We start from the raw sequence: 24,418 nt of genomic DNA on the forward strand, positions 1-24,418 counted from the left end.
GGAAGGGGAAAGGAAGCTCCCTGAGGTCTCTTTTATAAAGGCACTGATCCCTTTCAGGAGACTCCACCATTGACCTAATCACATCCCAAAGGCCCCACCTCCTAATACCATCACATTAGTGGTTAGGTTTCAAAATATGAATTATGGAGAAACAAATATTCCATGGACAGCAAGCCAGGTGGAGATTCATGGAGAAAAGATGAGGCAGCCTATTTTAAGTCTATGGAGTTGAATGGACAACAGGACACAAGGGTCACCACTTACAGGCAGTCAGCCTTTACTTTCATTGATTCACATCGTCATTTCTATTTTGTCACCGAAGACGATCAAATCTGCTTCCTAAATCTTTGGTTTACTTCTATTTCTAGGACATCGCATAGCCCAAGCTACCGTCATCTCTCTCCTGAACTAATCCCTTCTCTAATCTTGTCTTTACACAGCAGTTACGTGATCCTTTCAACGTGAAAATCTGATTTATTTTACCTCCCTGCTTTAAAAAGTTTTCAATACCATCTTATTGATCTTAGGGCAAAGATAAAGTTATGCTAGCTAGATGCCTTATTCCATTCCTTATCTATCTCTCCAAACTCCCCTTACACAGTGCTAGTTACGTTTTGAGTATTTCCATGCTTATAAGGCTGAACGCTCTCCGCCCACCCTGCAATCTCCAACCCCGAACCCTGCCAGGGTTAGCTTCCATTCTCCCTCCCAATATGACATCAATAATCTCTTCCTTGGGACCCTCTTGAACCACCTTGCCTACTTTAATTCCCCCTATCTTGGGACCATGTACCTAAAGTCAAGACAAAATGGGGATATAAATAAGATACAAGGAATATTTTGTTCCTTCTTTCGAGGTTTGATGACAGTTATCTTCTCATGATAATGTGATAGGTAGCTAAGCATAAGTTTTCTGTGGTGGCATGTATGTGCCCCAAGAACTTGCCTGTCCAGGAAATGAGCAGAAACTGGGGTGCAGCCCATTCTGGTGACCATTGTTCCAGCTACCTAATCATGCTAAATGAATGATATCATGGTTTCATGTTTATTCTACTCTGCCTGGCAGTTCCTGGTGTTATAAAAAAGAAGAATCAGCACCTGAGTCTAGGGATTTGTATTAAGAATGAGATCTAGACTAAGAAGTGGTTGTGGGTCTCAGGCTAGAAGATCCTAAAAGAAAGATGAAAGCTTTTATCCGAACAGCCTCTGCCACAGTGGAATCCCACAGTCAGCTAGAAACCCCTAACCTTTCCTAAATTGCAGCTACCAATATCACCACTGAGTCAGCCAGAAGACAAAGAAGAGAGAGGCCACAGAAAGCCTTCCAGGAATTGTTCCTTAAACGATGAGTCAGGGAAGTGGAGATGCATTTATCTCTGTATGAAATACAGGGGCTCACTCAAAGTAGGCCTGAATCAATGTTTGCTTGTTGATGAATAAACAAACATTAACTAAAACCAAGCTCATCACTGTCCGCTCTGAATCAAATCTTCTTCCTGGTCTCCACACTCTGCCTTTCCACATTTTCCCAGGCTTCTAGGCCCAATGAGTGCTCCTGTAGACTCACAGTCCCCAGGTAGAGCCCTAATCATGCCATTTCCCTGATCAAAAGCCTGCCATGGCCCCCAGGGCCTACACCAATGATTTGAAACTCTAGCTGTACATCAGAACCACCTAAGATACTTTTCAAATATTCAGGGAATATGGTCCTTCCCTTGAAGATTCTGATGAGTAAAATAGAAAGTGAACTCATACCCCTATGTCTTGGAATATGGTCCTTCCCTTGAAGATTCTGATGAGTAAAATAGAAAGTGAACTCCTACCTCCTATGTCTTTATTATGTGCCAAACATTTTATAGACACTATTTTATCCTTTTCACATTCCCCTGGAGATGTAGTCCTATCATGGTTGAAGATGAGAAAATGAGACCCTGAGATCAAGTAATTTGTCCATGGTCAACATACTTGGCAATACAATTCAATGCCAAGTCTGTTGGATTTTTTATTGCACTATATGAGCTCTGGCCATCCAAATCCCTTATCTTGGCATTCAAGACCTTAAAAAAATCTGACTTCTTAAATGGGTGAATTTTATTTATACAAATAATACCTTAATTAAAAAGTTAATATTATTCTAACAACACTTGTTATTTGCTTTTTTGGTAGTAGTCTTCCTAATGGGTGTAAAGTAGTAACTCATTAATCTTCAAACTTTCTTGTTCATTAATGTGTTTATTTAAAGCTATAAGTTGGGCTTTCAGTACTGCTTTAGCTATGTTACACAACTTCTATCATTAGTGTTTTATTTAGTCCTAAATATTTATTTTTTAAACCAAGTGTCACTTAATCATATGTCACCTAGTTTCTAAATATGTGGGATTTTATTTTAGCTATCTTTCAAAAAACAATTCCACAGTTGCATTGTCTGAATGGGATTGATTCTTTGGAACTTACAGCCTAATACATGTCTCCTGTTGTAAATGTGCCATGTATATTTAAAAAGAATGTGTTGTCTGGTTTTTTTTGGATACATGTGTCCTATTTAAATTGTATTTTCAGCTCATTCATATCATGCTATTTTTATTTCTATTTGATCCACAGTTCCTAGAGATGCATGTTAATACATTTTCAACTACAGTTGTTAATTTATGTATATTTTTCTGTTTATTTACTTGATACAGTACATAAGATTGTACTGTTAGGTACATCTATGTTTATAATAATTACATCACATTGATTATATCTACTATTCTTTAATTAAACATTTTAAAGCTCTAAGATAATATACAAGCAGGAAACTGATAAACTTTTATGTGCATTTAAAGAAATACTTATAAAATGAACACTCATTTAACCATAACTAAGGACGAGAAATAAAACATTGCCAACATTTAAAAATCAAGAGGGAACAACCCAAAAAATCTAGTCTTTCCCAGCAATAATCTACCTTTCTCACCAAGCCTTCCACACACCACGTGCCTCTTAGGGATCAGGCTGCTCATGGCCATGCATTAATTCTGCCCTTCATTACACCCAGCTGTCTTCACACATTTTCCTTCACTGTGACTCCCACTGGGGGACCCCTCCCCCCAACCCCACCTGCTGATGCGTCAAGCTGCCACTAAATGGGACCTTTGTGGAGAACTTTCTTCATTGTGTCTGCTAGTTGGACCCTCTAGCCCTCTCCTCTCTATATATCTTTACACCTTAAAAACATCTCCCTTCATCCCGTTTCCCTATTCTCCTTGTATTATAGTTATTTTCTTTGTCATCTACTAGACATTGACTCCTTGAAGGCAGGACCAGGGTCTTGCCATCTGATTTTCCTATAGCTTCTGATTCAGTATGAGGTATATGGGTAAGTGTTCAACAAATATTTTGAAGAAATGAATGGAATCTCTCTTTAATTCCCTATGTTTCATTAGCATGGCACCTGGCACTTTTACCTTTAAAATATGTCTTTATCTTAATTTCTTCTCCATTTCAGTCGCTACTGTTTTATTTCAGGCCCTCACCCCCTCACATTCAAATAGCTGCAGGAAGAAAGAGAGGGAAAGGAAGGAAGGAGGGAGGCAGGAATAGGAAAAGAAGGGACTATGCTCAGAATTTCTCCCCAGACAAAATAAATCAGAATTTCTAGAGAAGGGGCCAAGGGAGCCATAATTTTTCAATGTGCCACCAAGGTTGAGAACCACTACTTGTTTGGTCCCTCTTAATTTAATCAAATTTACCTCTAAACCTTGATACCAGAAACAAATCTTTTAAGAACAGAACTCTCAGTGCACACTTTACTCCTAAATCTCCCCAGCCAAAGACTCATAGATGTCTTACATAATAGATATTCAATCAAGATAGATGAATGAATGAAAGAAGGAAGAAATCGAATGGCTTTCAAGCCTTGCATAATGGGCCCCATCTGTATACTATATTCAGCTACTTCTTCCAGTAGGCACCTCTTCTTCACTCCACACATTCCCCTCGGTTCCACAGACATGCTCTGTTCCTATTTTTGTTCTTCGCTTCTCCCACCTGGAAGTTTCCTTTCTCCTCTTTCCTTTCTCCTCCTTACATTCTAACCACGCTTCAAGGCCCTTCCCACATTTTACCTCCTTCAAGAAGCTTTTCCAGACCTCTGCTCTCACCCCTTTCTAAATTCCCATGGTGGAAATAAGCCTTGCGATTCAGCACAAAATCCCACACAACAAATTTATCACCACTGCTAGTCCATGTCCTGGTCTCCGAGACAAGATCACAAACTCCCCAGGGCCAAGAACCACAGCCGAGGATTCTCTCCCCTCCACCCTCTACCCCAGCCCCCAGCCTGTGTGGAGAAGAGATGGTGTGCTAACTGAATGCTTTCTCTAAAAGGGCCACTTTAACCCAACCCTCTCCTGTTGCAGATGAGGAAATGATGAAAGTGATTTATTAGAGGTCCCACACCTAGTAAATGGCAGAGTTAAGATAAAAATTACTCAAGCCTACTGAGCCCCATAGCTCTTGTTGTTGCTTAATCATGACTGTTTCCTTGTTCTCTCCTCCTGGGTTCCCTCCTTGCTGTGTCTTGTCACATTAGGATCTCCTCAGATTCCTACGTCTTTCTCAGGGGTGGGTCTTTCCTACATCTTTCTCAGGGGTGGGTCATTCACCCAGTAGATTTGGTGACAGAGCCCAGAGAACAGCCCAGAGCCGCAGTGCTCAGGGTAATTCCCACACTGGGACTATTTTCTGAAAATCTTCTTTGGTCATTTTTTTGTGTGTATGTGGGTTTGTCTTCTGGGAGGATGGAGGAAGTACTTATCTGAGCTGGCCTGGTGAGAGGCTTCAGCAGAGGCTATAGGAAGGCAGGTCATCATTACAGTAGAAAATTTGAAAACAACAGTTTAGTAGAAAGAGACTGCTGCCATCAAACTGAAAGATTTCAGGCTAGGAGCGTGTGGCAGCAAGAGAACCAGAATTCTGCACTCGAGCAATAATATCTCTGTTATCCCAAGTCACTGGCAGATGTTGAAGTAATTTCCATTCCTGGGGAGGGGCAAGGGGGAGGCAGAGATGCCAGAAATTCCTCTGAATTTCTTCCTGGGCAAGGCTGTTGGCAGAGTCTCAGGTGAAGGTAGAAATAAAGAAGGGGAGTGAAGAAGACAGAAAGGGTTGGGTCTACACAAGTGGTTGCTATCCCCATTCTCAGCAGTTGATGGGTCTGATTAGAGAGCCAGGACAGTTGTGGATGGGTAGGGCCGCCCTCCCAGGCACAGCTGAAGGGCAATTGTGACCAAGACAGCTGCTGAAGGTGGGTTCTCTCATGCCCTGTGTCCTGTCACACTGGGATCCTCCAAGCCAGGCAGAAAGAGGCTTTATTTATATACTCACTCATGCCTGGGACAACTCTGCTTGTCTCAGAGAGAGAGAAAGAGAAGTTTTAGAGTGGTAAAACCAGAGGGTTGGAGAACTTAAAATGACTCCCGTTTATGAGAAATGGGATGAGAGAACAAAGAACAGCATTCACCACTCATTTGTTACAGCTATCCAGGCCCTGAGAACTAGGAGTAAGGGGTTCTTTCTAGTCTTAGCTCTACCACTAAGTATGTGACCCTGGGAAACTCCATTAGTGTGGAAGTGGTTCATCATTCCTGCATTTATCACGTGACGACATCAAGCAAAATGGCCCCTGGAGGCGGGACTGATGATTCTCTAGCTTCAAACCCTCATTCTACAGTCAGGAAGTGAGGGCTCAGATCACATAGCCAGCTGCAGACAGAGCAGGGTTGGAACTGCCTCCTCAAATCTGGTACTTCTCTGCCTACCAGACACCTCCATTCCTTACATACATGACCCCCAGCTGTGCTTTTAATAGGAGCAGTGAGAGAAGGATCCTTGAACAATATGGCTGGAGGAAAACCAGCCCCCAAGAAGGCAGACTACATGGCATCACTCCCAGGTGCCAAGGAAGGACCTCTCTGCCCCTTTCACAGGGCTCCCTCACAGAATTGAGGAAGAGTCATATTCCACCATGTGGGTGATTAAAGACAACCTGGTCATCTGTATTATTTGAGTTTCTCACAATTGAGTAGATATTTGCATATTATTTAATTAAAAAAATAATTGAGTACAGATTCTTACAACTTCTACCATTAGAGTCATTTCTTTCAGCTTAAGTAGTACTTGATTGGTAAAACACAAAAATCCCAGTGGTGGACAATGCATACATAACTCCTCATGGATAACAACAAGAGCTCACGTTTATTGAGAACACACCATGTGGCAGGGCAGGTATGCCATTTCATTTCACACTTCGGACAATCTATGAGGGACGTGCAGCTCTTAGCAGCATCTTACAGATGTGGATCCTGAAGCCTGCAGGGTTAGGTCATTTGTCTGGTCACCCAGGGAAGACAGGGAGCCAGTGCGCAAACTCATGTCAGGTTAACCACACGGTCCATGTCCTGAACCCCAACCTCACATTGCCTCTCCATAGGTACCTATACCTGGCTTCAGTATGTCTCTAATGCCTTTTCTGAAATCAGGTTTTGACAGTGGAAGGGGGGGGATAAGAGTAAAAACATCAGAGTGCCTGGATTCAAGTCCCAGCTTCACCACTAACAGCATTACTTCAAGGAAGTTCACTTCTATAAACTACAATTCCTCATCTGTCGAATAAGAATTATAGAATCTTGCTCACAGAGCTGTTTTGAAGATTAAATTAGAGAATACGTATGCAATGCTCCATGTTATGCCTAGTATATAATAAGCTCTCAATAAATGTATTATCATGATGGTTCAAGAGGCCAAAGACCAACCTGGTCCCCTTTACAGCTTTGCTGCTGGTAAATCCCGGCGGGAGGGGTCATGCTCTGTAGCCATCACCTCCTTCAGCTGAAAGCTGAACATTCCCTGACTTAGAGCGGGAAGGCAGCTTCCAAGAAAAGCACGATTTGGTCTCAAATTAAACTATGACGTGAAAGATTAGGTGCCATTCATATGGAGCCCAGTCAGGACAGTTGGACAAGTTGGGGGATGATATTAGCCCATTAAGGTCATTGTCATACATTTCTCACCAAACCTCAGTACCAGCCAGGAGTGTAGGGCAGCGTGGACTACCACTGAATTCCTTAAGCCTTCTTACTGATTTAGGGAAACCTCATTTCTCCCAGTTCCCCGTGTTGGCAACAGTGATCTTAATGTACCATCTGAGTTAGGGTTCTGCTCAGCTCTATATGACCTGAGTTAAAATAGTTTTCAAGATGAGCGTCTTAAAAGCCGAGGGGAATGACCTCAGGTTTTTCTATTTATCCAAAACCGATTCCAAAGGGTATAGGCTTTCCAGCACCATCTCCGACTACATGTTTCCATATACCCTCTGCCACAAGCATGCCAACCCACTCCCTGTTCTGAAAACACAACATACTTGCCCATGCCCCTGGATCTTTGCTACTGCTCTCCCTACCTCAGAATGACGCACTTCCTTCTCGCTGTTTGAACACCAGTTGACTTCCTCATTTTCAGAACTTTTGTGTGAGATGTTCAGCCATGTCTTTGTCACCCTACTACACTTGAGGACAGGGGCCATCTCTTGTCATCGTTACCTCCACTAGTCTATTAGAAAAGGTAAAGAGAGGCACCGAGTTGGTCCTTAAGGTGTTATGCCAACAAATATTCATAACTGCAAATGGCAGCCTTCTGACCCTCATGGTGAATATCAGGCCACTTGGCTTCCTAACTCTTCAATATATATTACAATACTTCATTACACATGGCAGGCAAGCAAAATATTGACATCTACTGTGGTGAAGAAGAGCAGGTTTGACAATTTTGAAAATTGTGTTTTATCCTTTATCATTTTAAATGCATTGCTACTTTGATGCAGTGCTTAATGGTATTTATTGCTTCCGCCGACACAAACACAGAATGCTGGCTCACTCTCAATTTCAATATGGACCTTGAGAAAGTAGTTAGATGCTGTAAGACTTTGTTTTCCAATTACTTTAGTAAATTCCCCTTGTGGGGATTGTAATTGCAGGTGGTGATCAGAGAACGCAGAGACCCCAGAAGAATTTTATGGCATTCCAGGCAGGACACAGACCAGCCTGGGGAAAAGCAGGAATAAGAACGGGCAATACAGGGAGTACTGCTAGGAAGAGATTTCTGAGGAGAAACAATGGTAAGACCTTCCAGCACCCGAAGCGGTTCGGATGCAGTAGGGCAGAACTCCTAGAGGGACCCCTTTTATTTAAAAATAGTCATTGTACTGGTACCTGTGCAGAAATGGCTGGACAGAAGCATTCTGGTTATTCCATGGCCGTCATTCCGGAGCTGTTCTGGCGCCGACTCCTCTCCTGCGTTTCTCCTTCCATTCTCCGAATCTTTTCCCATCTGGCTTCTCTAAATTAATTTTTTTTTTTTTTTGTAGCTAGAGCTTCCACTTTATTGCAATGGTTACTTTAATGTCTCTTATTGCTTTCTTTAATAACTTTTAATGACCTAAGAAATAGTTGGCTGGGTTCCATTTTCCACTTCCTCCAAGTCAAATGATAGCACATCCTACACCCTGTGTTTACAAGTATTAGAGAAGGCAGCACTAATTCTTTCTGCTTTATCTCCACTAAGACATGCCTGGATTTTTTGACAGGGCAAAATAGAATGAGAAAGTGGTTTTCTAGCTTGCTAAGAAATAACAAGCAAGCCCTGGTGCCATGAGAGCTAGCCACCTGCAGAAATCATCTGTCCATTCTTTCATTGATTTACTATATATGGTTTTGGGTGCCTCCCATCAGAAAAGCATGGACCTTGGGGCTTCAGGGGAGACAGCCAAGAGTAAAACAAAAACACTGCCTCAAGGCGCTTTCATTCTGCAAGCGGAATAAGACAGGTATCCAAATCAATATGATACAGGTTGCCGGAGACAGGTGTCCCAGTAGAGGCTACAAAGAACTATGGGAGGTCAAATGAGGGAGAGCTTGCATCCCATCAGAAAAGAGTGGGGATCCAAGTCAGTTTGGGGAATGTTGAGTTTGAAATCAGTGGGGCATTCAGATGTAAGCACCAGAAGGCAGTGGGGACATGAGTCAGAAACCAGGAAGAGAGGGGTGGGTGAGAAGTAGAGTCCAAAGTCCTCTTGGAAAGAATGTGTTCTCAGTTCCCTGACTCCTGTCGGACTACAGGGATGCTTTTACTGCTACAGTTTCCAGAGCCCATGTGCAGCTGGGGCTTTTATTTTCCTACCAGAGAGACTTCCTGCTGCGGCTGAGGCACCCATGACCTACAGTCAAGGACTTCTGCTTAGGCACAGTTGTCTTCCAATTTTTAAAATGGAAAGTTTTTTGGTTTTGTTGTATTTCTGATTTTTAAGGTAATACCTGTACAATTTTTTTATCTTAGAAGTATCAAACAAGTTTTTAAAAAGTCATTCATTCATATTCCTACTACCCAGAAATAACATAACTTAAAGTACCAAGTTTGCTATGTAATTAATGCAATTAATGCAAATTAATATCTACATATTAATTGGTTTTTTACTTGAATATTTTTAAAGATTTTATTTATTTATTTGTGAGAGAGTGAGAGCGAGAGAGAGAGAGAGAGAGGGTGCATGAACAGGGGGCAGGGGCAGAGAGAGAAGCATACTCCCTGCTGAGCAGGGAGCCCAATGTGGGACTCGATTCCAGGACCCTGGGACCATGACCTGAGCCGAAGGCAGACACTTAACCCACTGAGCCACCCAGGCGCCCTACTTGAATATTTTTTAAAAACAATTGGATGATGTTAGACATAACTTTTGGAATTATTTCCTCTTTAACTCTGTAAATAATACACCCTGGTCTTCCTTGACATACACAACTGCATCATCATTTAGGGTTCTGGCAGAGAATTCCAACCCCTTATTGATAGATACTCAGGTTACTTTCACTTTTAAACTGCTTTTAAATGATACTGTGATAAACATCCTTGTGCATACAATTTTGTGCATGTATTTTGGCATTTTTTCTTTAATATACATTTTTTAAAAGTGGAATTCCAGGATCAAAAGATATGTGTCACTGGATTAATACATATTGTCCTTGGATGAAATTTAACATCAGTTTACACTTTGTCCTCATCTTGCCTCTTTTAAGAACTCCTCACATGTCAGGTGGTACAGGCCCCATCCATACACCGATCTTGACCTCCATTCTTACAAGACCTGAGCTGACTATTACCTAATTACTTTAATCAATAAGATATTCACTTTGTATGGCTTTTAAAGACCCATTTTCGTGAACATGAAAATGACATCTGGAGCCAAAGGAATGATGCTGTAATGAAGACAACAAAGCCAGGGGAACTCTGATGGGCTGACCCTTGGCTGATAAACCTCAAAGTACACCATTATTAGCCAGGATGAGGCATTTTGAGTTAAGATCAGATAATCTGTCCGTCTGCAATGTGAGATTTTCTTGATCTTTCATTAGCACAATTTCTTGACTGAAATGGTCACCAAAATTTCCATTTTCAAGATCTTTTGTCATTTTCCCCAACATACCTTCTATTGCCATTATGAAGAAAGAAAACGGTCTCTGCCACCAAAGAAAATTTGGATTTGGACCAAATCCTCCCCTCTGTTCAACAGAAGCATAGGTTCTTTGGCTTCTGTGTTCCTTTCTGCAGTCCATTTCAATGACAATAACAACTCAGGATTATGACCCAATAATTACTAAGTCCAGTAAAGCTAAACTCCGCTGCATTTCAGCCACAAGCATCACATATTAATCTTGCAAAGCACATCTGTGGGCAAGCCATGGGAGCTATGGAAAATTTACTGTGGGACTCTAGGATCTTATTTCATGTTCTCACCTTTCTCTGAAGAAAAAAAAAAATGTTACTTATGAACACTGAGTAAAACTCTTACAATTTCACAAGGTTACGAAAGAAAAAAGGAATTCGATCCTGAAAATTCAGTCTAAAAATATCTATACGCTTAAAAAAATGTAACCAAAATGAGTGATTACTGATTGTCTTCTTTCCATTAGTTTGATGTTTGAATTCGTACCTTCCTATTGTGAAATTTGATTTTCTATTATCATCTTACACATAGTAGGCATTCAATAAATGTTTATTACAATGAGCTGAAGTTCAGACACTTAGGTCGATATCTTTCACACATGCCTGATAATAGTTTATAGTTGGAAAACCATGTTGACAACAGCCATTTCAGTGTAGAGGTAATACCGAAGGGAGCTCTCCTAAGACACTGGAGGTAAATTATTAAATTCTAATTTAACCACAGCCAATATTACCAATTTGTTTTAAATAACTTGTCCAACTCTTAGAAGGGAACAACGATTAGGGAACAAGTAGATCAAGAAAACGGAGAGTAAATGGCAGGAGTAAAGGGATACATATTTGCAATTCTGGCTTCCTGCAGTGAATAGTCAAAAGCTCTCCTACCAGAAAATAATATCTTGAATTGAAAAGCATTCAGCTCATGGTGGATTTCTAACCCTATTAAATTTCCTCCTCCCAGGTAGCCTATTTACTAAAGCAGTGTGAGAGCTGTTCATACTGTCATTGAAAAAACACGTTTCTCTTGGAAAAAAAAATAAAATAATCCAACTATATTCCAACACGTAAATAAAGGTTTCTTCTTAAAATGTTAGCTTTGTTTGAGGTTGTTGCTTTTCTTTTCTTAGGAATTCTCTTCCTTAATTCTGTTAGGAATTAAAATATACCAACAAATGGAATTAGTTACACAAATCCATAAAATATGCTTTTCATAATATGCAAATATCTTCCTATGTTCTCAAGATAACAGCACACTGGAAGGATGGGGATACAGAACACTATCATTTAAAATGCCCAAAAGTGTTTTTTAAATCAGAAACCCTATTCAAACAGCCCTGTTTCTCACTGCAATGTACTTTGCCACTCTATTCACTCAAAACTTCTTAGTGAGCATTTATACATCACTCCTGATGTCTCACTAGTTCCTTGGGTGACTTCCTCTGGAGAGTAAACAGAGTTGAACAGACAAAACAAAATAATGCATCCTCTGTCCATGTTATACCAATGTGCTTTAAGAGAAGCATTTCAGACATACATTTTCTCATTAGTGGGAAATACTCTAGTTAGTATAATAACTTTAGCTTAAATATGATTCTAGAAATCTTTTCAAAGATAAGGTAATCTTTTTCAAAACCAATGGGAAATTTTATTTTTTTCTTTCCTTTTTTTTAAGATTGTATTTATTTATTTGAGAGAGAGAATGAGAGAGAGAGAGCACATGAGAGGGGGGAGGGCCAGAGGGAGAAGCAGACTCCCTGCTGAGCAGGGAGCCCGATGCAGGACTCGATCCTGGCACTCCAGGATCATGACCTGAGCTGAAGGCAGTTGCTTCACCAACTGAGCCACCCAGGCGCCCCCCCAATGGGAAATTTTAAGAGAATATGCTACAGTGAACAACTCATCTGGTTTGCCCAAAACAAAAAGTCCCGCATCCTGGGAGCTCCCCTGAGACCCAAACAGGGACAATTGGTCACTGTAGTATAAATAATCTTTAAATGCAAATATCAGAAGGGTCAAGACCACTCTTTTTCACTGAATTTAAAAGTCTTTATTGAGTGCCCTGCTGTGTATAAAGCCCCGTGCTGAACAGGAGCTGGTCAGGGTTCAGGTAAGAGACAGATGGTACAGCCAAACAGGGTGATTTGAGGAGAGTTTCATGAAGAGGTTATGTACAGAGGTATGGGCAGAGTTAGGGAACCCAACAAGATGTCGGGCAGGATCCTGGGCTAGCAATAGTGGCAAGACGCTAGACCTGAAGAGGTAAGGGAGGGAATAATTATCAGAACTCAAGACAACTGCTCAGTGAGGGCAGTCCTCCTGAATTCACCATAACCCAGGAGGAAGGGAACCTCGACCTCTCTCTGCTCCCACCCTCCAGATTTGCAACAATGCCTCCCCTTGTCTGAATCCAACTAGAAAGCAGAGGAAGGAAGCCTTCAGATGGAGTTCTCATCTGTCAACATGCCAGGCCATGGAGCAGAACAGAGAGTGGGTCTGCAGGGGTCCAAAGAGACATAAGCCTGGTCTCTGCTTTTAGCAATTTAAAATATGGGAGAGGGGTGCCTGGGTGGCTCAGTCGGTTAAGTATCTGCCTTCAGCGCAGGTTATGATCTCAGGGTCCTGGGATCAAGCCCCCGCGTCGGGCTCTCTGCTCAGCAGGGAGTCTGCTTCTCTCTTTCTCTCTCCCATTCTCTCTCTCAAGTAAATAAATAAAATCTTTTTAAAAAATTAGATTTTAAAATATGGGAGAAATCTTAAAGCATTGTTTTTTGTTGAATTTTATTTTAGGTAGGCTAAACCCTAATGTGGGGTTTGAACTCACGACCCTGAGATTAAGAATAGCATGCTCTACTGACTGAGCCAGCCAGGCGCCCCTTAAAGCATTATTATTTTATTATATTTTATTTTTAAAGATTTATTTATTTGAGAGAGGAAAAAGAGAATGAGTATGAGGGGGGAGGGGCAGAGGGAGAGGGAGACAAGCAGACTCCCTAAGTGAGGAGCTCAACACAGGGCTCAATTCCAGGACCCTGAGGTCATGACCTGAGCCGGAAGCATGAGTCAGAAGCTTAAATGACTGTATCACCCAGATGCCCTTTAAAGCATTATTTTAGACACACGCATACCATTTCCCTGAGATAACTTGCTAGTACCAAAAAACTGAGTTTTGAGATCTAACTAGTCCTTGTTGAAGTAAATAGAAATTGAGTTTAGTTCTTTATGCCTCTGGGCTTGGTCTGTCTTTAGTTAAATTAAAATGAATGAATCCTAAGAGTTAAAGAGATATTTGTCTAAATATTAAAGTATTTACCTCTGCTACTTTCATGATTGGGCCTGAGTTTGAGTCGTGCATCTATTCGCTCCCTTAATAACTCCAACAAAATAATGTGAGGCTATCTATTGGGTGGCATGGAGTTACACCATTGGGTTGGCTCTACAGTATTCTGCCAACATTTTTACTCTGAAGCAACCTGCTCTTATTGAAAGTGAGAGTCTTCATGCTTTTCCAAAGTGTGTCCATTCTTGTCAAAGCTGGAAACAAATGGGCAGATCACCCAGTAATGCAAATAACTGTATTATATACTGTCTGCAGCATCACTTTTCTACGTGGCAACTTAGGCTTACAGAAGAAACATTACAGGAAATCATTACCAATGTGATCCCCAAAATGCTTCTCTAGTATTATCCCCTATGTCACCATTAGTCCAATTTCTAGAGGTTAAAACACCAATGAATGGGGGCTCCTGCTCAGGTCATGATCCCGGAGTCCCGGGATAGAGCCCCACATCGGGCTTCCTGCTCAGTGGGGAGTCTGTTTCTTCCTCTCCTTCTGCCCCTCCCCCCGCTCATGTGCGCTCTCTCTCTCTCAAATAAATACATAAAAATTTTAAAAAAAACAATGAATATATCATAAAATTAGCTCTCATTCTGGTAATATTCAAACTGCTGAAATTCCTCACACAATCACAGCATCATGGCAGCCAATGTCTCTCGAAAAGACCTCGAGTTCTCATGTACAAGGTGCTCATTATCCTTAACGTGATTTTGAATGGGTTACTCTGAGACTCCATTCCTTCCTTCATAAAATGAGGGAACTAAAGGATAACTCAATGATTGTCGTAAGGATTACGGAGTAACATAATTTCAAAAAACACCTGACAGGAAGTAGGCCCAAAACTGATGTCCACACTCACACTCCCTACCTTATCCTCTTACACATTATATATACATTTAGATACAGAATTTTAGTATCTTTATATTTTAGTAACTTAAGAAATGTATGCCATAGAATCTCTGAATGTTATCTGCTCATCTCTGCTCTTTGACATTGAGTAGCCATCGGCAAATATGTGGGATGAGTTGAGACAAGTAGGACATTCCGTTGAACAAAGGGTTTTCAGAGAAGTATGAGTTTTCTTTGTTTTAACCCAAGTAATGAAGTTTAGCCCAGCAACACGCATTCAGGTGATGGGGGGAAGGGCAGAAATCTTACATATTTATTGAGAAGAAAATTTTAGGGGTCCTCTCAGACACAAAAAGAACTTCTTGCCCATCTGTGAGGTAGATTGGCAATACACATCCCTTCAGAGACTCAAGCTCACCTGCTATGGAGAACATGAATCAATACAGAACAATGAGGAAAATGGCCAAGTCATCCAAGTCATCCCTCTGACCAAATATCGTTTGTTTTTTTTTTCCAAAGCCTGGTGTTTTTTTTTTTCTCCTTCTCTCTCCATTCCATCCAGTCCCCCAGCCCCACCAAAAGAAATTAAAATTTTCAAGGACCTCTATTTGATATTGTGTTCAACGTAAGCCTTGAGTAGTCATGGATTCTCTTTCTTGAATTTTCGCTGACAAACTGCTTCCAGCTGCCCTCTTGGGTGGGACGCCACCACAATAAAATGCAGTGTTTGCTGAGGATTTCAGCGGCCACCTGGGGGCTCAGTGCACTCAATGAAAGCTATTTAAGCAAGGCTAGTGGTGAAATGGTGACAAATGGTATGTTGACGTTTTTTCTGGTGTTTGTGGTTTAGGACTAGTTGGTTTCAGTCTTGCTGGCTCTTCCCTCCGTGTGACCAGCCTTTTCCACATTTAAAGCCTCTTACTGCCTCCCCTTCAGGGTCCTGGCAGCAAGCTCTGTGCTGTTGACAGAAGCCATTTGTGGAGTAGAAGGTTTATATTTTAGACTACTGGCGAGGACTGATTTCACAGTTAGTCCATGGCTCTGAATTTATGTTTATTTTTTTTTAAGGGTTTTCTTTTTCAACTAGCTAAAAAATGTTTCTTCATTAGGTTGTTATCACTCCACCTCACATGAAATGTCCCTTGACTGCTCCTTCTTTATCTCCAGTCACACACGGGAAAATGAGTCGTGTGTCCATATGATTAGCCAGAGACCCACATCTGAGTCACATTTGCTCACTCAACATCCCAGTGGCTTCACTGGTAAGATGGACTCCGTCTCAAGCTCAGCCCCTCATATGTCACCTTTCCCATCTCTGTAGTCCCCTCCCTAGGCTTGGTGGCAGCTCTCAAAGACAGGCATCTTTGCATATGTCTCTCTCACCCCAGCTTTATTCTGTTCCCTCCCTCTCCTTACACTGCCTTCGTCCTTATCCCTTGTGGTTTCTGGACATTTCCAGTTATTTCTGCTTCAAGGTCCTGAGCTAACTATTGGCTGAACTAAAAAAAATGGCTGCACCCGAAGGTCTGAGAAAGGACATTGTCCACTCTACTCCTGATGGGGAGTCCTGGACTCTTGCTTATAAAGGGAAAGGAAGTACATTTCACTGAGGACTTGTCAGGAATTCCAGCAAGCCCTTGGACAGAAGACTTTGGCCGCTGGGAGAGCTTTCTGCTTCCAACTGTAAAGAGATCCAAGAGCTATTCATCTTTAAAGAGATGTCATGGGTTCAGGACCTTTCCGTGCATTTCACATCTTGTCCACTCCAAAGCAACAAGGTCAGGTGGCCATTTGAAGTGGAAAAAAAGATTTCTCTCCAATCCAAAGCAGGCTTGGGTACAATCTAGAAGTGACTTAAACAACTTGGATATCCCATTAATTTAGTACAAACCCATATGTACGCAGGCCTGGACCTGGTCTCAGTTCTATTTCCCAAGCCTAGTCCCAGCTGTGAACCTTCCCAGAGCTCTTCTTTCCTCCTAAGTCCCAATCTCCCTCGAAGTATCAAGTCCATTGAAAATCAACTTTATTTAATATCTGTTGTGCAGCTACTCAGTCCAGTATGGTAGTCAGCCACGTAAAGTCATAAATTATAACACACAGTGATCAGAATGATTGAAGTGGGACAAAATTCCCTCTTCTCCAAACACAAGAACCCCACCTCTGTAGCATCCTTCTTTCCACCCCTGGAATGTCCCCAAACCAGACTCTCCCTTCTGCTGGCACACAGCCTAGATCAAATATCTGAAAGAGGCCCTGCTGCCTCTTCTTGCTCAGTCCTCCTTCAAGCTTTGTGTAATCTACTTTCCCTGAAAGCTCATTTTGCGTGGGTGCACTCATGCATGCTCACACACACACTCACACATGCTCACATGCAAACACACCAGAATCAACAAGTCATGCTGAGAATATGGAACCCATATGCATATTTCCAGACTATTCTCAGACCTCTTGTATATCCATAGTCCAAACAGACAGGGTTACTCAGTCTGTTCACTGTTTTGGAGGAAGGAATGTTTGTCACACCAAGACGTAAATATCAACATGCAGAAGACTCAGTCCTTCAGGAATTATGGATCCGTCATTGAAAAAGGTGAATGACCCAATCACCTTTTGACCATTAGGATTAAAAGGTAGAGATAGTAGTACAGATAACCTGAAACATCCAAAAATGCAAAAGCTTTTCTGGTCTGAAAGCATCAGCCAATTTTCTTCCAACCAACATATTTTCCTGATGATGTTTGGATTGAGATGTTATTAGAATAAGTCTCTACAACCACGGGTAGTCTACAAAATGATCAAGGAGAATTCTGGGTGGCACAGTGAAACCAGCATGAGATAAAAAGCATCTGCTGAAGGTAAACTCTAGAATTGAGAATGGAGACTTAATTCTGTGTTTTTCCAAAACTGTGTCCAGATCATATAACTTACATGCTCCCGAGTGAGGGAAGGAAATTCTTTGGGAGACAAAGCTGAGTGGCTTTGGCACTGGCACCAAATGTCTTCTTGTCCAGCGAGTCAATTTTAAGTCTTGTTCATGAGCTACACTGGATTGGATTACGGGGGCCAGAAGTAAAGTCAGTGAAACATCCATTGTGTTTCCTGTAGACATTCTCCTCCACTAGGCAGTCAAAGAAGCTAACGTGCATTCACAGTGTGTCTGTCCTCAGATGGAGGAAAGGGGCTACAAAAAAATTATATATATATAGCATATAATTTAAAAAAGAATATAAAAATATGTAATACACAAAATATATATGTTAAAAATATAAAATATATAGTATATCTAGCATAGTGTATATATATTTATATTTAAATATATATTATATTTATATGTTATATAAATATATATCTCACAGACTCCCTGACCTTAAGGAACTTAACATCCAGACAGATGTGCAAATCCAATGCCTCTGTCAAAGACAAACTGCTGAGTGAGAGCAAAGGAAAGAGTATCACCTGAGCCAGAGGACTCAGGGAAGGAAGGTTCCAGAGAGGCAGTAGCATGTGAATCCGATGCTGAAGAAAGAAAAAAAAAAAATTCAGTGAGACAGGAGGCAAGGAAAATCAGTCTGGTCATGGGCTCTGTAAGAGCAAAGGACTGCGAAATGCACGTTCTACAGGATAGAAGAGACGCAGGCTCTCTGATCAGGCCCCTGCGTGCATGAGATGTCTGTCGCTGGAGATGTCCCTGGAGTTGAGCGGAGATTGGAATCTGTCGCCAGGCCATGCAGGACTTTTAATGCTGGGCTAAGAAGTTTCGTGGTTACCCTGAAGTCAGAGGAGCCTGCATCTGTTTTTCAGGAGGAACGTGACATGATCCCATCAGTGCTACAGGAAGAAACCTGGTGACCACGTTGTAGGAGGGTGGGAATGGAGAGGAGCTAAGAACGTGGAGACCACGTAAGGAAATGGGCCTCCGGCAAAATCCAGGCCAGCAGCTCTCCGGACCCAGGCGGGCCAGGGAAACACCCGCATGCCTCACCCTAGGCTGACGGCGCTTCTGCGTGGTGGGTGCTGCCCCTCTTCATTTGTAGCTCCTATTTGGCAAACCTGCTGGGAGGCTATTTCTCCAGAAAGTTACATGTGTTTATTCGCAGTTGTGAGATTACCGGAGAGGGGTATTTTCTTCATCGTGTGTTTTCCAAGTTTGGGCATTGACCAAGCTTGACTTTGACCATTCCAACTTGATGTTTTGCATCGCGGGTGCTCTTCCGGCTGTCCTGTGAAGGCAGCATTTGCGGGTGTCTCCTGTGTGTGGAACATTGCACTTTCGCTAATACAATCTGTGATTATGCTCATTTCTTTGAAAGCCACTTAACACTTTTGGCTGATAATAAACCTTGTAGTTAACGAAAGCTCCCAGGTTATCGCATGAAGTGCTGTTAAATCATGAATCTCCCATCCTCTCTTCATTTTTAGGGATAGCTTAGATATAAGTCCTTCCTACAGTGGTAAGGGGTACTAATGTATTAGATTTCTTAAACAACCAGCATGGCTTTTAAAGGGGGCTGTCATGATCTAATTCAAGTGATGAGAAACCAGGGTCTGGGCCAGGCATCAGTCTAAGGTATATGCTTTGTGAGCAGAGAGGGGCTTTTTGACCTTGGCACCCTCTACCTCCCAGACTTCCATCATTAATCCACAAAAATATTCCTTGGAGTATTACCTCTTGCAAAAATGAATATGTAAAAAAATTCAGGGTAGCAGTAATGTGTGGAGGGGAAGGAGGGAGATGGTAATATTTATTTTGGGTGTCAAATGCAAGGAGACCCTTTTATTTTATATCCTCTTGTAATGTATGGAGTACTCCATGATAAAAAATTTTAAGTATATAATAACTTAAAAGGGATATGTGGGGTTGGTTTAAAGTGGGAAGAAAATTCTCAATATTCCTTCAGTTTTGAGTTTAAAAAGAAAGCGGTAGTGGAGAAAAATGAGAGAGAAGGCATTAAATAAGCAAAATGAGAGGAAGATAAAAAGATTTAAGATGGGAAAAGTAAATGAAAGAAAGAAAGTAAGAAAAAAGATAGAAGCTGGGAAGACAGGCGGAAATGGTGGGGTTGGGAGGAGGTTTTGTTTGGCTGGTGGGCACAGAGGGAGGCAGGAGATGGGCAGATGAATATGACCAAGTATCCACACCACTGAGAAGAGATGGGGGTTGGGAGCAACGGGAAGATGCCTCAGATCCTCCAAAAGCTCTCAGCAAATTCACCCCACCCTTTGGCTAATGGCCTCAGCCATCTGAGGTAGTCAACCTCCCCCTGTTGCCCAGACCATGGTCCACAGGCAGGGGGCACTGAGCCAAGGTCCTGCCAAAGTGTCCCACCAGGCGTTCCCTCCCAGCTCTGGTGCAGATTCTTGGTAGGCATTAAGTGTCTCCCACGTGACTCAGCCTGCTGTCCTTCCTTCCCTCCCCCAGGGCCTGAGCAGCAGCCTGCCAAACTATAATCAACAAGAGCCCTACAAGTCTCAGGAGGAATGGCGACATGTTTCCAGCGAAACCGGCCAGGTAGGTGTGCAGACTCTCCAGGACTTTCTTGGTCACAAAGGGACTCCTAACTTCAGGGTAAAAGTCATGCTCCCTCCTCCCCCACCCTCTCCCCAACCCCCAGCATGGCAAAATTCCACTTGAGTTAAAGAGTTACGTGTTTTTAAAAAGTGAAACCGTAAAAATGTGTATGACTCAGGTAAGTAAGGTACAACAAGTGAGTTGTGTTAAAAAAAAAAAAAAAGAACAAATGGATAAATAGGTGCATGAGACCAGTACAATAGACAGTCTAAACTGTGTGGTGGACACCATGAAATGGCTTTTTTTTTCTTCAACCTCTGCCTTCAAATCTTCCTTTCCTGTCTCTTCTTGACTCCTTGGTCTGAACACACAGCTCTTTAGTCATTCAGCTTCAAGAGCAGCTTCCTTCTGGTCATTAAGACTCTATTTTGTGTATTAAAGCCAGGCTAAGTCAAAGCGTAATTTCACATCCATTCACATCCAAAGACTTTTCCCCTCCATCCATCCCGGGCTAGACTTATGGCCCCAGGGTCCATCTGGGAGGGAAGAGGGGAGTTCTCCTTTTGCATGGTTCTCCCCTTCTCTCCCTCTCCCTGCTGCTTCTAACCCCTCAGGAGTTGGGGGGATGGAGGGCGAGAATAGGGCAAAAGCACTTTCACTTGACTCTTGCAGCCTCCTCCTATCTTGGTAGTTGGTGCTCAAGTGCCTAGAGGGCCCACCCGCGTGACTTCTTCTGGGGGCCCAGGAGTCTCTCCGTGGCACTGTTGTCTGACCCTGGAGATGCACCCAGGGTAATCTCTTCTCATGGTCTCACCCCCAGGCTCCTATCCAGCGATGCCCATCCCAGCCTGAGGGTGGGGGATAGGAGACTCCTCCCCAACCAGCCACCTTGGGTGGGGCACCAGCAAGATGGCAAAACTCAGTTTCTACTAGCGACAACTTTGAAGCTTCTCATTTGGCTGTAACGGACCAGTAAGTGAAGCACCCCAAAACACACACTCTCTTTCTAGGTCTTTCTTAGGCATGGATTCTTTTGGTAGTCTTATGTCAAAAGACTTACAAACCCCTCTTAGAATAATGTTTTTAAATTTATAAAATAAAATATGCAGTATTACAAAGGAAACTTCTTAGATGCGGCTTGCAAAAACATTTTAAAAATTTGTACTCTAGTATGTATGCTGCTTTATTAACACATTATGTAACAAGTTCTAGCAGTGATTTGTAAGTGGTGATGCATATAAATGATATTTTGAGGTATCTGCGACAACTGTATATAATATGAAAACATCTATGGTCTCTACTGGTGCCAAAATTATATTCGTTGCCACACTACTGTGGTCTGTTGCCTACATTCATAACGGAAGGAAATGCTATATTTCAGCCTGAAGATAGTAAAAATAAGAACAGGCCATTTTTCCCATGCATGTTCATAAACCCCCTGAATTCTATCCACAAATCCCTTAGGACTCCAGATCAGGAAATCTTGCCCTGGATGGGGACTCCTGCTCTGGAGAACCCTCCTCCCACAGCCTTCTGCTTATATAGGTCAGAGAGGGTAAAGGGAGGTGGCTGCAGGGCCGGTTTGGTGGCCTTTTGGTGAGGCTTGCAGCTCCCTTGAGATTGGAGAAAATGAAATCCAAGAGTCGTCAGCTTTGGGACACATAATTCCAAATCGACATGAACAAGTCCACTACCTGACCTGTTGCTGCAAGTGTAGTTTATGTTCTACATTCATGCAGATATTCTGGGATTGGTACCCAAGAAGCTGTCAAGAGTAAATACCTCCAGGGAGTGGAGGTGGAGGTTGGGATAAAGGGAAGGGAATTACTTTTCATATTAAGCTGTTTAGTACTGTCTGAAAAAAAGTTTAAGATATTTTGTTTATATGATAAAAACTGACTTTAAAGCAAATTTTAAATGTTTTTTCTAAAGGAAACTATTTGTGATTTGAACTGATCTAAGGCTGGTAAGGATTTTCTAAGCATAAAAGTAATAGGAAAATGATGGAGCAGATTGACAGATTTGGCTACACACAAAGATAAGGGAAAACATAACGATATCACAAGCCAAAAGAAAAAAACACAAACTTGAAGAAATATTTGCAATAAAAATTACAGAAAAGGAGATAATAGTCTTATATTATGAAACAATCTTAGAAATCGATGGGAAAAATAGTCACGTGCTATCAACAGCTGTTCTGGACTTTTCAGTACCCTTTTTTCTTTCTGCCCTGATTCCACCATATCCACCTACGGAGAATCCTAAATATATAGATGAAATCCCAAGATTCCATGGTGGCTGAGGCCACTTCCACTTCTCTTTTATTCCCAGTTCAGTCCAAGATTTGGTTACTGACTGGGCGCCTGGGTGGCTCAGTTGTTAAGCATCTGCCTTTGGCTCAGGTCATGATCCCAGAGTCCTGGGGTCGAGTCCCACATCAGGCTCCCTGCTCGGTGGGAAGCCTGCTTCTCCCTCTCCCACTCTCCCTGCTTGTATTCCCTCTCTCGCTGTGTCTCTCTGTTAAAAAATAAATTAAAAAAAAAAAAAGATTTGGTTACTGACCACTGGTGCTTCAAGGCAGATAAGGCTTGGAGAACCCTGGACCAAACTGGACCTGAACTTCTACACGGGAAGGAAAATAAGTTAATCTCATAATCTCCCATCTAGGATATACCTAGAGATAGGTGATATCCTTCCAAAAGGATGCAAGAAAATTTCTTGAGAAATAAAATGCTATGTTTATTAGAATCTGGCTTTCTGGAATGGCATCATACCACATGCTCAACAGAATGGCCTTTGGAGACCAAACAAATGGATTCAAGTCCTGGCTCTTCTGCCTTCTACTACCTATGAAACTTGGCCAAGTTGCTTATCTAAATATTGGTTTTCCCATCTGTGAAATGGGAATAATGCCTACCTCACAGGGTTCTTGTAAGGTAGATAACATGAGATAACGCGTGAGATCCTTAGCTCATAGCATATATACAAAAAGACTCCAGAAGGTTCAAAGAGATAAGGGTTTAAATAAAACATGAAAGCTTTTTGAAATATAAGCTAATGTCTTTATGAGCTTGGATTTCTTAAGTAAGGTCCAAGAAAAGACAAATGATCAAAGAAAATATACCTGAGTTAGACTACACTGAGGTTTAAAACTTCAACACAAAAAGAGATATCTTTTAAAGAGTGAGGACAAACAAAAACTTGGAAGAAGATATTTGTAATATATAAAATAAGCAAAGCATTAGTATGGAACATACAAAAATTCTTCTAAACAAACATTTTAATGAAAACCCAATAGAAAAAATGAGCAAAGGGCATGAACAATAACCCACAGAAGAAACCGCCATAGCCAACAAATAGAGGAAAAGAAGTGCAATTGCACCAAAAACATGATAATGCAAATCCAGAGTGAAACATTTCACTCCCATAAGATTAGATAAATGTTTAGATTCTGATAAAACCAGGCACTGGAGAGGATTGTGGGAAATCAGGGATTTTCATGCACTGCTAGTGGGAATGTAAATTGATTCAATCACTTTGGAGAACAATTTGGCATTATCCAGTAAAGTTAAAAATAATCACAGCCTCCGATCCAATAATTCTACTTCTGAAGAAGCCCCTATACATGTTGCCCATGTGCACAGAGAGACATATAAAGATGTTTACCATAGTCTTGTTTTATAATAGAGATTTACTGGAATCAATTCAAATGTCCATCTGTAGAAGGATGAATAGAATAAATTGAGGTACATGCCTACAATGGAATACTATATGCAAGTTAAAATAAATTAACCAGATTTACACTACATCCAAAACTAATGATGTAATGTATGTGATTAACATAACAATAAAATTTTTAAAATTAATTAATTAATTAATTAACCAGATTTATGTGTAGCATAAGGAATCATAAAAAATATAACTCTGAGTACAAAAATGCTACATATACTATGATACCATTTCTGTAAATATTCTTAAATACTTAAATACTAGACAATACTGAATATTGTCTAGAGATGCACATCTCCATAGTAAAAGTATAAAAATATGAACTTGGGGCACCTGGGTGGCTCAGTTGGTTAAGCATCTAACTCTTGATTTCGGCTCAGGTCATGATCTCAGGGTCATGAGATCCAGCCCTGTGTTGGGGTCCGCACTCAGCAGGGTCTGCTTGAGATCTTTCTCTCCTT

At 41.6% G+C, this 24,418-nt stretch overlaps 1 protein-coding gene and 1 long non-coding RNA gene across 4 annotated transcripts in view; one reads left to right on the forward strand and one right to left on the reverse strand.

The window, feature by feature from the left end:
* LOC113927065 overlaps positions 1-8,342 on the reverse strand; it is a 52,216-nt gene extending 43,874 nt beyond the window's left edge. The window contains exon 1 of the long non-coding RNA XR_003521495.1: positions 8,250-8,342. This is a non-coding gene — a long non-coding RNA (uncharacterized LOC113927065). The remainder of the gene's footprint in view (positions 1-8,249) is intronic.
* CDYL (chromodomain Y like) overlaps positions 1-24,418 on the forward strand; it is a 228,625-nt gene that overhangs the window by 897 nt on the left and 203,310 nt on the right. For all 3 annotated transcript variants that reach the window (XM_027602646.2, XM_027602647.2, XM_027602648.2), the window contains exons 2-3: positions 8,015-8,155; positions 20,139-20,228. In XM_027602646.2, coding sequence (XP_027458447.1) covers positions 8,153-8,155; positions 20,139-20,228 — 93 coding nt within the window. In that variant the 5' untranslated portion in view covers positions 8,015-8,152. The remainder of the gene's footprint in view (positions 1-8,014; positions 8,156-20,138; positions 20,229-24,418) is intronic.

Source organism: Zalophus californianus, chromosome 7, assembly GCF_009762305.2.
Source record: "Zalophus californianus isolate mZalCal1 chromosome 7, mZalCal1.pri.v2, whole genome shotgun sequence".
Classification (NCBI taxonomy): Eukaryota; Metazoa; Chordata; class Mammalia; order Carnivora; family Otariidae; genus Zalophus; species Zalophus californianus.